We start from the raw sequence: 13,982 nt of genomic DNA, 5'->3' as shown, positions 1-13,982 counted from the left end.
GTTGACTCTGTTGGCTAAAGAAGCATTGCACGGATGCATGGGTGTATAGTTCTATCAGTACGTACATCTACATGCTTGAATAATGTTTTGTTAGACCGTTATCAAATGACTTAAGATTGCATTCTGTCTTTGCTCTTTTTGATTGATTTTAAGCCCAGCCAACCGATAAATCATATTGTCTCTGAGGTCAGAATCAAACAATGACCTCAATGTGTTAGAAACAATAAGAAGTGATCTGATTTGTTTTGGTTGAAAGTTTCTCTCTGATTGATTATCTTCCTGCTGGACAGTATTAGTAACAGCAACCACTGTGATGTTTTCCTGGAAAAATACACAATGCAACTGTAGAACGACACATCTAATACAGACTATACAGTTAGGGGATATGGAGAGGGAGGGACATACACCTCATGCATTTTGGATAAGAATGCGGTTTGTACTGCACACCTTGAAAAGTCTTCAATTCTCAATGTCACTTGGTAGCTGGTTATCATGAATGTTATGTATCTGTTACCAGGACATCCATATGTCAACTTTTTATGTTAAACCTAGCCCATTGGCCAAAACAGCAGAAAGAGGTGTTGCCTTTTTAATACACACTGACTTGCATATAATGGACAAAGTTTGAGTTATTCTCAATGTTATGGAGTCTGACTCATTTTGTAATTTAATACAATACCTTATTCTTTATCACACCGCCACACCCAGCCTAACTGTAAAGCACGTTATCTAGATATCTATTTACTTGTTCCTTTCACACAAAGAATAAAAGAAAGAAAAGCCAGGGGATGAGGGCAGGCTTAGATACAAACAGAGGCATGTCTGTTCTGCCCTAGCTTCAGTTCTCCTGATGAACAGAATCATCCAACTCTTTTAGAAACCATGAACGCATCCAAACCACTTCTGCCCATAAAATCTAACAAACTTTATTTATTATTTACAATATTTAATCCCAAAATGATTGATTTTTTTTTTTATGCAAAGCTCCAATGCACGGTCACTTCAAATGTGTACAGATAGTTACATCTCACAGATTTGATTAATAATGGTGGATTTATTTAATCAGATTGTCAAATATACATAACATTGGTGTTTTACTCACTGGGTTGGGTTTGTGGAATAGTTAACTTCTTGGCATGCTAGTGTCCTATCTCAAAACATGTCTTATCCAGCAGTAGGGAATTAGATCTGGATCTCTCAGCCCAAGTCAAAAGGTTTGATTTATAGTCTTTGAAAACAATGAACTTCTTGTTAACTGTACCTGATTGGATATTGTTCTTAGGGGCACCCTTACTCATTCTTCTGAAATGTTAATTGCAGGATACATATTTTGACCCCATTTACTGATCTAGGATGATCTTTCTTTTTTACAAAGGTTAAGCTTGCCTTCAGTAAAGACTGAAAATACAACTCAACCCATTACCACAAGGAAGCCAAAATGTCTAACCTGGCCTCAGAGCCATTAGAAACATAATTTACGTATTTCTGAGCACGTCAAGACATATGATACCTTTCAAAGGCCTGGTTACTTTAGACAAAAACTAAAGTAGGGAGGTTGGTCGGGGAGGAGTAACATATACTAAATGGAGTGTCTCGGATTTACGTACAGAATAATACGAAATACAAATGGAGTCAATGGAATGGTAACAACCACATGGAAACCACGTGTTTGATGTCTTTGATACCATTCCATTGACTTCATTCCGGCTATTTTTTTTTTTTTTTTTTTTTTTTTTTTTTTTTACCTTTATTTAACCAGGCAAGTCAGTTAAGAACAAATTCTTATTTTCAATGACGGCCTAGGAACAGTGGGTTAACTGCCTGTTCAGGGGCAGAACGACAGATTTGTACCTTGTCAGCTCGGGGGTTTGAACTTGCAACCTTCCGGTTACTAGTCCAACGCTCTAACCACTAGGCTACCCTGCCGCCCCAATTATTATGAGCCGTCCTCCCCTCAGCAGCCTCCAGTGGTAAAAACATTAGGAATAAAATAACATTAGGACATCTGCATTGCTTGCTTGGGGTTTTAGGCTGGGTTTCTGTATAGCACTTTGTGACATCAGCTGATGTAAAAAGGGCTTTATAAATAAATGTGATTTGATTTGAATAAATACAGGTTGAAATTACAATCAGTGAGCCAACGCCATGATCTTCATTCAGATACTTCAGAGATAATTGGACCATTTGTACAGAATTGTCATTGCTCCCATGCATATTACTTCATAAGGCCATTTCAGATGGTCTTCTTACCCAATTGACTGGAGCTTCTGGAGGAAAGAGAAATAGGGAAAGGACAAAAAAAATGTTTTGTTGTAAAAACAGTAAATTACTTCAATGAAATATATACAGTATCTTCAACATTACATGAGGGATGTGTTTTCTTAGGAAGTTATTTTAATGTGTTTAATTAATATGTATGTTGACACATCTCTACACACCTATATCGGCAATAATCAGTAGTCTACCTATTCGAACCTCACATTGAACCCCATCCCCCTGATGTATGGAAGGAAAGAAAGCATTCAGGGGAGATTGTCTCCTGGAATTGAAAACATGAAACTACACTTCCTCTGTTGTCTGCCTGAAAGTACCACTGCAGTACATAAGCATACAGAAAGTGTGTCACCTACTGTACCTGTGTGTCAGTATTCGTTCACCACATGCATCCCTGTTCGGTTTTTCGATGGTCCCCGCATTTCGTCCTGTATCAGAGAAAGTATCAACTCATCAAAGGTGTAAAACAGTCTGTAAAGATAATACTGCGCACACAATAATTTACAGGCAAAACTACATTTTGCAGTCTGTTTTTGACCTGTTCTATAGAACTGTAATGTTAGCTTGTCTTGCAGATGTTCGTCTGTTCTAAAGCCTTAGTTAACAAAGCCTGAAAGACATCCACTCTGCTTAATTGCAACAATAAATCAAACCGGTGATTCATCAATTAAAGGGGCTTTGGGAGGAGAAGGTTATGTAAAGAGAACAGAGTGGTTGTGAATTACAATGTGTCTGTCTGCTGCTCTGTTGCCATAGAGACAGGTGACAGAGGGGGCACTCTTCTCATTATATGCTAGTCAGTCTTGGAGCAAATGTTGGCAGACAAGTACGGAACGATAAATAAATTGATCAAGGAGAGTTGGAGGCTGTGAACAAATAGTCCTCCAATGTCTTCCACTGTCCCCTTTACAAAACAACATAACAAACATGTTCAAACCACTGCTAGCAGCAACACAGAATTAAACCAAATATCTATGTAAATGTAACACAATTTTACGAAGTGCATAAACACATATGCAACAATATCCTTATACAGTAGATTGAATATAAGCAATGTGTAAGCTAACTAAAACTGTACATTTCCAAAACTAAACAAATATCTATGATGCATACATATCAACGCTAGAAAAAACCTGAGTAGATTCCCTCCTCACTTCACAAACTCTCGTGTGTGTGTGTGTGCTTGAGGTGTGCACTGCAGTGTGATGAACATGCAAGTCTCGTTAGTACAGTCAATTGTCTTTTTGTTTGGTGTTAAGGGAGAGATCTCACTCTCCCTGATGTTGGTAGATCCCATGGCATTTGTATTTAGCATCCCTTTCAAAGCTCATTAGAGAATATATATTTTTTATGTCCACAATAAACACAACCTTTTTTCTGTCAAATCATGGTGTTGCCAGTCATTCAAAGTGATATTGATGAGTAACATGCCCCATACAGGAAGGTCCTTGGATGATAACTCTGGTATCATCCCTCATATGTACCCAAGGTAGGATTAAAGCTATAAACTCACAGCTCACAGATGATTGTGTTTAATTGGTTGTCTGGTCTACCAAGAACATCTGCTTATGTGCGGGTTTGATTTCGGAGATAAGCAACTTGGTGCATCAATGAAAATAGGTGGCATGGGGGGAGGAATATGGCTTGGGACCCTCCCTGGAAGCTACAGGGGTAGTTCGGCTGAGAGGGTAGAGGGGAAGGCTAGTGTTTCCCACGCCTCAGGTTTCCCTGGTCAAAATCAGAAGGGCACAAAGAGACATCTATCTAACACTGAGGCAGAGTAGACAGTCTTAGTAACCATAGCCAACCTGCTGAATGCAGAATCTGAGTCTGTGTCTATCTGGCCTCTCTGCCAAGACATAGGACTTACATTAGGCTTGCCGTTGGGCACGTCGAAGCGGCTGTGTGTGGAGTACATTTGGATGTCTGCCCCGTGGTTGATCTGGTTATATGGGCTGAAACTTCCACATCTCTGCCTACAGCACAACCACACTAGCTGAAGGTCAAGAAAAGACAAGAATCATAGTACTTTTAAAATGGCCTCCTTAGCATGACATACTGTAACTGTTATAGCAGGGTTGTTGCTGTTTCTGAGAAATTGGAGGTCTACAATGCATTTAAGGATAAACTGTGTGCATCTGTGTGTCTGTCTGTTTTTCTACTCACCAGCAGTATTAGGAGAATAAGGAGGATTAACAAGGTCAGGACAGCCAGTACCAATAGAGCGATCCCCCATCTTGGGACTCCCTCTCCGCCCCCAGCAACTACAGCTGCAGCATTCTCTGTGGTCTTATGTGTCGCCTCCGTATTCTCTGGGTTCTTATGATTGGTCGTTTGGCCTGTGGCAGCCTGATGCCTGCTTGTTGCTCTCTCAGTAGGGGCAACTGGGGGGTTAGATTGGCCTGAGGCAGTTGTTGATGGAGAGGTTTTACGGAAGACTGTCGTGCTACTGGTCTGGGGAGGATTTTTAGGGGTAATAGGGGTGGTTGTGTTGCTAATTGTATTGTTGTGGTCTCCAGGAATATGGGTGCTTACATTGCTAATTGTTATATTAGGGTCCCCAGGACTAGGGATGGTTATGTTGCTAATTGTAATGTTGTGGTCTTCAGGAGCAGGGGTGGTTGTGTTGCTAATTGTATTGTTGTGGTCTCCAGGAATATGGGTGCTTACGTTGCTAATTGTTATGTTAGGGTCCCCAGGACTAGGGGTGGTTATGTTGCTAATTGTAATGTTGTGGTCTCCAGGAATATGGGTGCTTACGTTGCTAATTGTTATGTTAGGGTCCCCAGGAGCAGGGGTGGTTATGTTGCTAATTGTAATGTTATGGTCTCCAGGAATAGGGGTGGTTATGTTGCTAATTGTAGTGTTTTGGTCTTCAGGAATATGAGTGGTAATGTTGCTAATTGTAGTGATATGTTCTTCAGGAATATGAGTGGTAATGTTGCTAATTGTAGTGTTATGTTCTTCAGGAATATGAGTGGTAATGTTGCTAATTGTAGTGATATGTTCTTCAGGAATATGAGTGGTAATGTTGCTAATTGTAGTGTTATGTTCTTCAGGAATATGAGTGGTAATGTTGCTAATTGTAGTGATATGTTCTTCAGGAATATGAATGGTAATGTTGCTAATTGTAGTGATATGTTCTTCAGGAATATGAGTGGTAATGTTGCTAATTGTAGTGTTATGTTCTTCAGGAATATGAATGGTAATGCTGCTAATTGTAGTGTTATGTTCTTCAGGAATATGAGTGGTAATGCTGCTAATTGTAGTGATATGTTCTTCAGGAATATGAGTGGTAATGTTGCTAATTGTAGTGTTATGTTCTTCAGGAATATGAATGGTAATGTTGCTAATTGTAGTGTTATGTTCTTCAGGAATATGAGTGGTAATGTTGCTAATTGTAGTGTTATGTTCTTCAGGAATATGAATGGTAATGTTGCTAATTGTAGTGATATGTTCTTCAGGAATATGAGTGGTAATGTTGCTAATTGTAGTGTTATGTTCTTCAGGAATATGAATGGTAATGTTGCGAATTGTAGTGTTATGGTCTTCAGGAATATGAGTGGTAATGTTGCTAATTGTAGTGATATGTTCTTCAGGAATATGAATGGTAATGTTGCTAATTGTAGTGATATGTTCTTCAGGAATATGAATGGTAATGTTGCTAATTGTAGTGTTATGTTCTTCAGGAATATGAGTGGTAATGTTGCTAATTGTAGTGTTATGTTCTTCAGGAATATGAGTGGTAATGTTGCTAATTGTAGTGATATGTTCTTCAGGAATATGAGTGGTAATGTTGCTAATTGTAGTGTTATGTTCTTCAGGAATATGAATGGTAATGCTGCTAATTGTAGTGATATGTTCTTCAGGAATATGAATGGTAATGCTGCTAATTGTAGTGTTATGTTCTTCAGGAATATGAGTGGTAATGTTGCTAATTGTAGTGTTATGTTCTTCAGGAATATGAGTGGTAATGCTGCTAATTGTAGTGATATGTTCTTCAGGAATATGAATGGTAATGCTGCTAATTGTAGTGTTATGTTCTTCAGGAATATGAGTGGTAATGCTGCTAATTCTAGTGTTATGTTCTTCAGGAATATGAGTGGTAATGCTGCTAATTGTGCTGTGGTGGTTGTGAGGGTATGACTACTTGAAATATTAATTGTTGCAAGACTGGTGATGTTGCCAGATGAAATCATTGCTGTAGATGCAGTTCCATCCCCGACCCTTCCTGAACGGCTAGCCGTACTAACTAAGGCAACTGTAGTAGTCGTTGCTGCAGGGGTATTTGTGGTAGATGGTGGTGAGGAAGTTACGGTTGCTGTTGTACGTGCTACAAGAGGTAGTGTGGCTTTTATTGGAAGTTGACCTAAGGAATAAAGAACATATTTGTGATTCCTGCTTTATTTGACTAATAACAGTTTCTTAAGCTATTTACAAAACAGTTTTTTTTTACATACAAATGAATCAGGCTGCTGCACAGCAGAAGTAGATAAGGTTGCCATCTTCTTTACCTTCAGTATAGGCGAGGTCCAGGTCAAGGGTTTTGGATTTATTTGATTGGATATGAATGGAAAGTAGACCTTTAGCTAAAGTTGGAATGATCATGAATGTAGTCCCAAACATTAATGTTGAGTTTGCAATGACTGATCCATTACTGCAAGAGTGAGACCAGTAGTCAAAAATAATTATAATTGTCAATGTCCTTAAAAATTATATTTTTTTCAATGGCAAAATATTAAATTCAACATTAGAGCTCACCTGAAGATTATATCAAATACACCCATGTATTTGTCAGACTCTGGCAAAGAGCTGTGGACGTCATCCATCTGAAAAAGAAAGACACAGCAATCAGAGGAGCACTTTAGTATTATCCTACAAGCCTACAAGGCATGTCTTCACACCTTCACTTGTTTGAATATTGAGGATATTGTAACAGGTTGTAAGGGAGGTATCTATAGTATCCTTGTCTATGGTGTAGTGGAGTGGGTCAACTGGAGTGTGAGCTAGTAGTGATGGCTCGTTTTTGCTGTTTACTGTTAAAATAGTGCTCGCTGCTAGGTGTTGGAGAGCTGATGATGTTGGTGACATAGAAATACAATGAATAGAACAGACTTGGGAACATCTAACCATCGCAATTTGACAGGTAAACTCATTGGTACACTCGCAATGGTTGCTTGGTATAAATGCAGTAAAGAAGTCAATGGAACTTGACCAAAACAATGGAAATGCAGTGGAAATGTGTGGGGGGAAAATGCCGTGGGGGAAAGATCCGGAAGCTCACCAGCAAAATGTGCCTACATATATAGGCTATTCTTAATGTGTGTATTATGCTTGTATAGATGTCAACCCCAATACATGTTCATGTCATCATCACCAATCAAATGCCTGTTAATATACATCAATCATGACGTATTTGACGAATATCCACTTTGTTAGATCATATCTGTTGAATGTGCGCCAATCCAGCGTCATTCTTCTATACCCCACGGTCTGTGTTCCCTTGACCTTTTAACCGCATATATTGTGATGCAATCCTTTCCATAGAAATGTAGAATCCTCATTCAAATGATAATAAGTGATGTGTCTCATGCAATATAATATATTTTTACATTTCAGTTGAGTTAAATCAACAAATCACAGCATATATTGAGGGGTACACTTCCTGCTTTTACTTCCTGCTTTTCTCCAATGGGTACACTCGCAATGGCCGCCAGTCCACCCATTTACCACAAATGACTTGAATGGGGACGCCCGTTCTATTAATTATATTTCTATGGTGGGTGACTTGTCTTGGCAAGCATGAAGTATCTCCAGGACAAAGAGTTATTTTGTGGGTATAGACTGAGTGATGAGTTGAAGCTCTATGGACAGACTTGAGCAGTAAAAAACACACTCTTACCATCTGTTCCACCTGTTTCCTCAGCTGTTTGTACTCCTTAGAGCTTTGATTATTGAGTGACTCAGTGTAAATCTGGTTGGTGATTCTGACGCATAAGTAGTAGGCGGACAGCGTAGCTGGGGTGGTCTCGTCATTGCTGCTGGGTGTTGCCCTCCGTAAACGGGAAACAGGCACTACGTCAGCAAAGAAAAGGAGTGCTGTACAGGAGAATGGGAAACAAGCCGAAATTCAGAAATGAGCAGAAATACTGTTGCACAGCCATCTAATAAATTACTGCCATTACCCTTAGAGACTGACTGATTGAAGTGCCAATTACAGCCAATAAAGGATGCCTTGTACCGTGGAAATTATTATCTGTAAACAGACACTTTGAGTTGAAAGGGGGGGGGGTCACCATCTGTGATCTCAATCACTGCCATAATGCATTATTTAGACTAATTTATTCCAAAACAAAGTTTGCAAATGTGTTTTCTCAGTGCGGGAAATAAGTTGTTTTGTCTTATCCCAATATTTGATTGAGTGGGGTCGATTGTAAATCCATAATACTATTCTGCATAGCCCTGAAGACATGTTATACATTATAACAGATTGACAGATTATGATAGATGTTTTGCTAAGATTTAAAAAATATTCTCAGTGTGGGTTTTAACTCCAGTATATTGGCATCACTTGAGGCACCTGAGGAAGCAATTTCAAGTAAAAATAAAAATTGTTATTGGCCAAAATGTCATCAAGAAGGCTCCAGAGCAGCCGGGGACAAGAGAATCATGAAAAAGTGGTATTCTGGTTGTGTGCTGATAAGGTTTGACCACAAAGTATGATTTACTTAAATACAGGTAACTGACAAAATAAAAGAAACACCAACATAAAGTGTCTTAATTGGGTGTTGGGCCACCACGAGCCAGAACAAGTGTAGGTGTTGAAGAAGTGTAGGTTACAGTACAACACAGTCCAATGCTTCCCATGCAACAGTGGTTCCCAACCTTTTTCGGTTACTGTTTCACCAACAGAATTTTGCTCTACCTGGAGTACCCCTGAAGTACCCCCTCATGTGCATTTTACCAGTAGGCCTATGGTCTCATGAGTCTTCTCAAGTACCCTCTGTGGATAGGCCGAGTTCCTCCAGGGGTCTTACTACCCCTGGTTGGGAATATCTGCCCTACAATAGAAGTCTTTAAAGAAATGTAATGTGTAAATGTGTTATAGGCTACATATTTTTGTATAATCAACACATTGAGATGCATGGAAGAGTAGATAGATAGATACGTTTCTGCCATACCTGAAACAGCCAAAGTAAGAATAATCCCAAATTTGATTGGTCTTTTCTCCATGATGTATCATACAGGTAGACTAACGTTTTTTTAAAGAAAAGCCAAATACACACAGTGGACGTTGGGAATTAACCTGGTTGCTTACTTGATGAGAAACAATTTCTGTCTGAAAGAAACTGTTATTTTATCATCCAGATAATTGTGCAGGTAGGACAGGTGTATGGCGCGGGGCGGACCCTAGAAAATGAGTGTGCGCGTTGGAAGAGAACGTAAATATAGACATTCGTGGTGTATGACGCCAACCAGTGGCCAGAAGGATTTGCTATCGGAGTATCAGTTTCACCTTGATGCTGTAAACCTTTGAGAAACAAGGCACAAAAAAGGCACGAGGCAAAATCAACAGCCTGACACAGCCACTATTTAGTCAACTGAGGGAAACTCCTCTCAGATTCATAAATGGAGTAATGGCAAGGACTGACAGCCAATGAGGTCGACATGATGTTTGCAAAGACTAAAATAACGACAAAAACATAAACCACCCTTTGATTTTGATAAACGATAGGATTAGTCTTGTACTAAAAGTTGTACTAAAATCATGTATATCTTTCCATAATAAATGGTTGTGTATCATTCATTGAAATTGATATTGAACAACAGGAAACCCTTACAAAAAATATTTCCGTTTTGAAACTGCAGTCGACTGTGGTATTTTGGACGCAGTGATTGCAGAATATCTACACAGCAAAATTACTGCAAAAAAATATAGGTTTTTATTTTGGACCCAGTATTTGCAGCATACTACAGTTATACTGCACTCTAACTGCAGTCTGACTCCAATCTTTGTTTGTAAGGAAGATTGTGCACGTCATTCACAATTTCCCTCATCCGTATGTGGAACCCTTGTCTTCTACTCGGAAAACTGATGACAGCGGTATCTGAATTAAGGACATGCAGTGATTAGCCTACTTACTGTTTTATTTTTCCAGAAACACAAGCGAGAATGCAATTGAAACAACTACGCAACGTAATCTAGGTAGTTAAACTTGCCTACAAGTGCACTATTGTTACTTACCTGCAACAATGAGACCTTTTCTCCCTGATAACAGTAATCAAATACACATTGTGACACAACTTTCTTTCTTCCTATCGCCCTCAATCCCACCCCATGCCCAAAATTCGCCCTCTCTCTCTCGCGCACACCCTCTCTCCTATAGATGGGACATATATAAAGGTAAGGGGACAAGATGTGACGTAGTTGGGGACATGTAGGCTACAATTTTGTGTACTGGGATGTCAGGGTATCGAAAAATTGAGGACAGGGAGGTGAATTATAATACAAACACTGTCAAGTGGATTAACCTTCTTTGTATTTATTGACACATTCGCCACCACGTTGTTCTGCCACCCTATTTCACAACATTGATGTAAAAATAGGCTTTGAAAGTATATTACAACTGTTAACTGTTTTCACTTGTATGAAGGAAATTCCATTGATTTAAAAATAAATAAAAGTGTGTGTTTTTATGATACCCCAGGCTGTAGAACAGCGACATTATTCATGCATCACTTTGAAGCACATTTTAAGCCATGTGATGACTTGAGTCAGTGCTGCTCTGTTGTCTGCAATGATGGAGGAGTGGTGTGAGTTCGTGACCTATTTCGGTACATAGATATTCCGCACTCTTTGGCAATCTCAGCAGTTTGGCACTTGATATGTGTGCTAGAACACCTCACCCTAAAGATGTGTTCAAGTTGGATGCAGGTGACATTTCTCCTTGCACACTTGATTGTTGGTAAGATTATTGAAATGCACAACATCTACTATTGTTGTATATGACTGTACATTAAATATCAAGTTGCAGATGATTTAGTCTCTATAGTCAGACTTTTAACTATGTGTATGCTCTCCCACAGCAGGAGCAGTGGTATACCAGTACCCAGGGTCACTAACAGTGGCAGAGGGTACCAATGTGACGTTTCACTGTGACATCAGTGAAATGGGAGGGGAATGCTCTTATATCGTATGGGTGCAAGTGGGACCTATGAGAAAGCTCACACTCTGGCCTCAAAAAACCTACAGTGTCCACACCAACACGGCCTGCCTCCTGAACATCATCAATGCCAACAGGACAAGTGTGGGCATCTTCTACTGTGCCCTGCTTAATGGTGCCATGCTGAACATGGGCAATGGGAGTGTGCTGGAAGTCTCTGGTAAGATCAGATGCTTCTCCATGGTTTATAGTAGCTTTCATATTTTCTAGTCCTGGGAGTTATACATTTGGTAGTTATGCCATGTCATGTAATGTCCTCTGTCTTTCAGACCCTATCACCTCTGAAGCTACTCTGGAGGTCCTGGTGCCTGTGGACTGGCAGGAGGCCCCCTCATCCCCAGTCCCACTCCTGTGCCTGGTGTCTGGACTGGATCCCAGTCAGGCCAGGGTGTACTGGGAGGTGGAGGGGAAGGTTCAGTCCTCAGAGCGTTTACCTGAGGTTCAGTCAGAGAAGCCAGCCACTGTCAGAGTCCAGATCTCTGTACCTGGCCATACCTGGGCTGAAGGTGAAGAGATCACCTGTGTTATGGAGAGCACCAGTGGGGTGAAGATGAACAAGACAGTCAGCAGGATGGGTAAGAGAGATCGCCCCAGGGCTATGGGTTGCATTTGTTTAGAATGTCTCTCTGTTTAAGTTTAAAATGATGTAGAACTCTTATGTGTCAAAATACATTGTGTATTTTTAGGAATGGAGAGGTCCAGACAGGGAATGTTTCTGGCCATCTCTTTGGGCGGCATGTGTATCCTTCTTTCTATTGTGGTGATTGTCATCACCTTGTATGTTTGCAGAATGAGACACGACCCTCGTAAGTACTGTTTGATTAGTTATTCATGATTGGTGACTTTTCTACATCTATAGCAGCAGTATATTATATAGGCTATCAATTGTATCTTTAACATATTGTATCATAATATTTCCAAAGGAAAGAAAAGATTTCAAGCCTATGAGCACAACCAGGACGGAGCACAGGTAAAATAACTTTTTTAAATAAATGTTTGTGTATTATACTATTCTTAGTATTATTTTTTGTGAGATTTTACTATTACTACCTTTTCTACTATTACAATTTGTAATGATGATGATGATGGTGTTTTCTTGTCATTCAGGGTCTGACTGAAGTGCAATATGCCAGTTTAAAGTTTGGAGCTGGTCGTGGGAGACCCTTACCTACAGCCGCAGCTAAAAACAGACAATATAAGTAGGCTAAAGCTGCCCTAGTAAGACCTTACATGTGAATTACATTTTCTACAAAAACATAAAAGAAGTGCTTATTCATTCAGGGTCATCGGTTTGTCAAAATGCTCCTGTGCTTTCTTGCTTATGTTTTCTGACCTACTTATTTGAGTCAATGATGTAAGGATTTTTGCCTTTAAAATTAGGAACTTATTTAGTCAGATTGTGTTGTCATTTTACAAGCTTTGTGATTAAAAATAATTTGTCTTGTTGAAATAATAGCCAAATGTAAATTACATTTGAGACAAGTTTAATTTATGGAGTGAACTAATTTCTCTAGTCGTATGCTGATGAGATTTTTGTGATAATAGTCAGCAATAAAAATGAGTCACAGATGGAATCTTTTTAATCTCCAACATAAATAGCACATCCTGTTTGTTTCACATAATGCTCAGCATATTCAACAGCACAGCTCCATTTGATGGTAAGCATTTTTGTCCAAATGCTCTGCCTCTTAGTATTTCAAAATATCTCACAAGTTAGGTGCGTTCTATAACTTAAATGATGGAGCATCTTTCATCTCTGTGATGTTGCAACACAAACCCACAGATTTACATCATTTTAGCAGACACTCTTACCCAAACACAGGTGTTTGACCTTAAGCTATTTGAAAGTGGAAATAATTTATGTATTATCTATTTATTTATTTAACCTTTATTTAACTAGGCAAGTCAGTTAAGAACAAATTCTTATTTACGATTACAGCCTAGGAACAGTGGGTTAATTGCCTTGTTCAGGGCAGAAGGACAGATTGTCAGCTTGGGGATTTGATCTAGCAACCTTTCGGTTACTGGCCCGACGCTCTAACCACTAGGCTACCTGTCGCCCCAATCTATACAGTATTCATATTCTGTATTATTAGTTTATGGTTCCCATACACACTGGCTGTAAATCAATAATTTTATTGTAGGCTGTGCCAGTTTCCTTCACTTGACACATTGTTATGTTGCAGACACTGTCCACCAGAAGGAAGTAAAGAGGTGTAACTTAGTTTCTGTTTAAATGCTCCCTGAGTAAGCAGAGGCCATTCAACCCTCCAGGTGCCATAGCAGTCCATAAACCAGAAACCTGGACATTTTGACTGCCATTGTAAAACATTGGAGTTTTAGAAACTGACCAGTATATAGACTGCTCTAAAATACTTTATCTAAGTCCCCCTTTTCTCTTCAAAAGATCAACCAGCTGCTTTCACATGAGACTTTCTTAAAGTAATTCATGTCAGATTGAGGGGTATGCAGTTGTGCTATCTA

The 13,982-nt window shown here is 39.4% G+C and overlaps 2 protein-coding genes across 2 annotated transcripts; one reads left to right on the top strand and one right to left on the bottom strand.

Moving 5' to 3' along the window:
• Nucleotides 1–1,997: 1,997 nt before the first annotated feature.
• LOC110486208 lies at nucleotides 1,998–10,700 on the bottom strand. The gene is made up of 8 exons (XM_021557640.2): nucleotides 10,520–10,700; nucleotides 8,177–8,373; nucleotides 7,036–7,103; nucleotides 6,789–6,931; nucleotides 4,441–6,643; nucleotides 4,145–4,270; nucleotides 2,636–2,702; nucleotides 1,998–2,267 (listed from the first exon to the last, which is right to left on the bottom strand). Exons 2-5 carry the CDS (start codon nucleotides 8,177–8,179, stop codon nucleotides 5,121–5,123), a joined length of 1,737 nt encoding a protein of 578 aa, XP_021413315.2. The 5' UTR covers nucleotides 8,180–8,373; nucleotides 10,520–10,700; the 3' UTR covers nucleotides 1,998–2,267; nucleotides 2,636–2,702; nucleotides 4,145–4,270; nucleotides 4,441–5,120.
• A 364-nt stretch (nucleotides 10,701–11,064) lies between these two features.
• On the top strand, nucleotides 11,065–12,895 carry LOC110533728. The gene is made up of 6 exons (XM_021618206.2): nucleotides 11,065–11,240; nucleotides 11,362–11,658; nucleotides 11,768–12,073; nucleotides 12,185–12,304; nucleotides 12,422–12,468; nucleotides 12,606–12,895. The coding sequence occupies exons 1-6, from the start codon at nucleotides 11,189–11,191 to the stop codon at nucleotides 12,699–12,701; spliced, it is 918 nt and encodes a 305-aa protein (XP_021473881.2). The 5' UTR covers nucleotides 11,065–11,188; the 3' UTR covers nucleotides 12,702–12,895.
• The last annotated feature ends 1,087 nt before the right edge of the window (nucleotides 12,896–13,982 follow it).

The sequence above is a fragment of the Oncorhynchus mykiss genome, chromosome 2 (genome assembly GCF_013265735.2).
Source record: "Oncorhynchus mykiss isolate Arlee chromosome 2, USDA_OmykA_1.1, whole genome shotgun sequence".
NCBI classification, from domain to species: domain Eukaryota; kingdom Metazoa; phylum Chordata; class Actinopteri; order Salmoniformes; family Salmonidae; genus Oncorhynchus; species Oncorhynchus mykiss.
The sequence above is the reverse complement of the archived record's forward strand: the minus strand, read 5'-3'. Positions and strand labels throughout refer to the sequence as shown.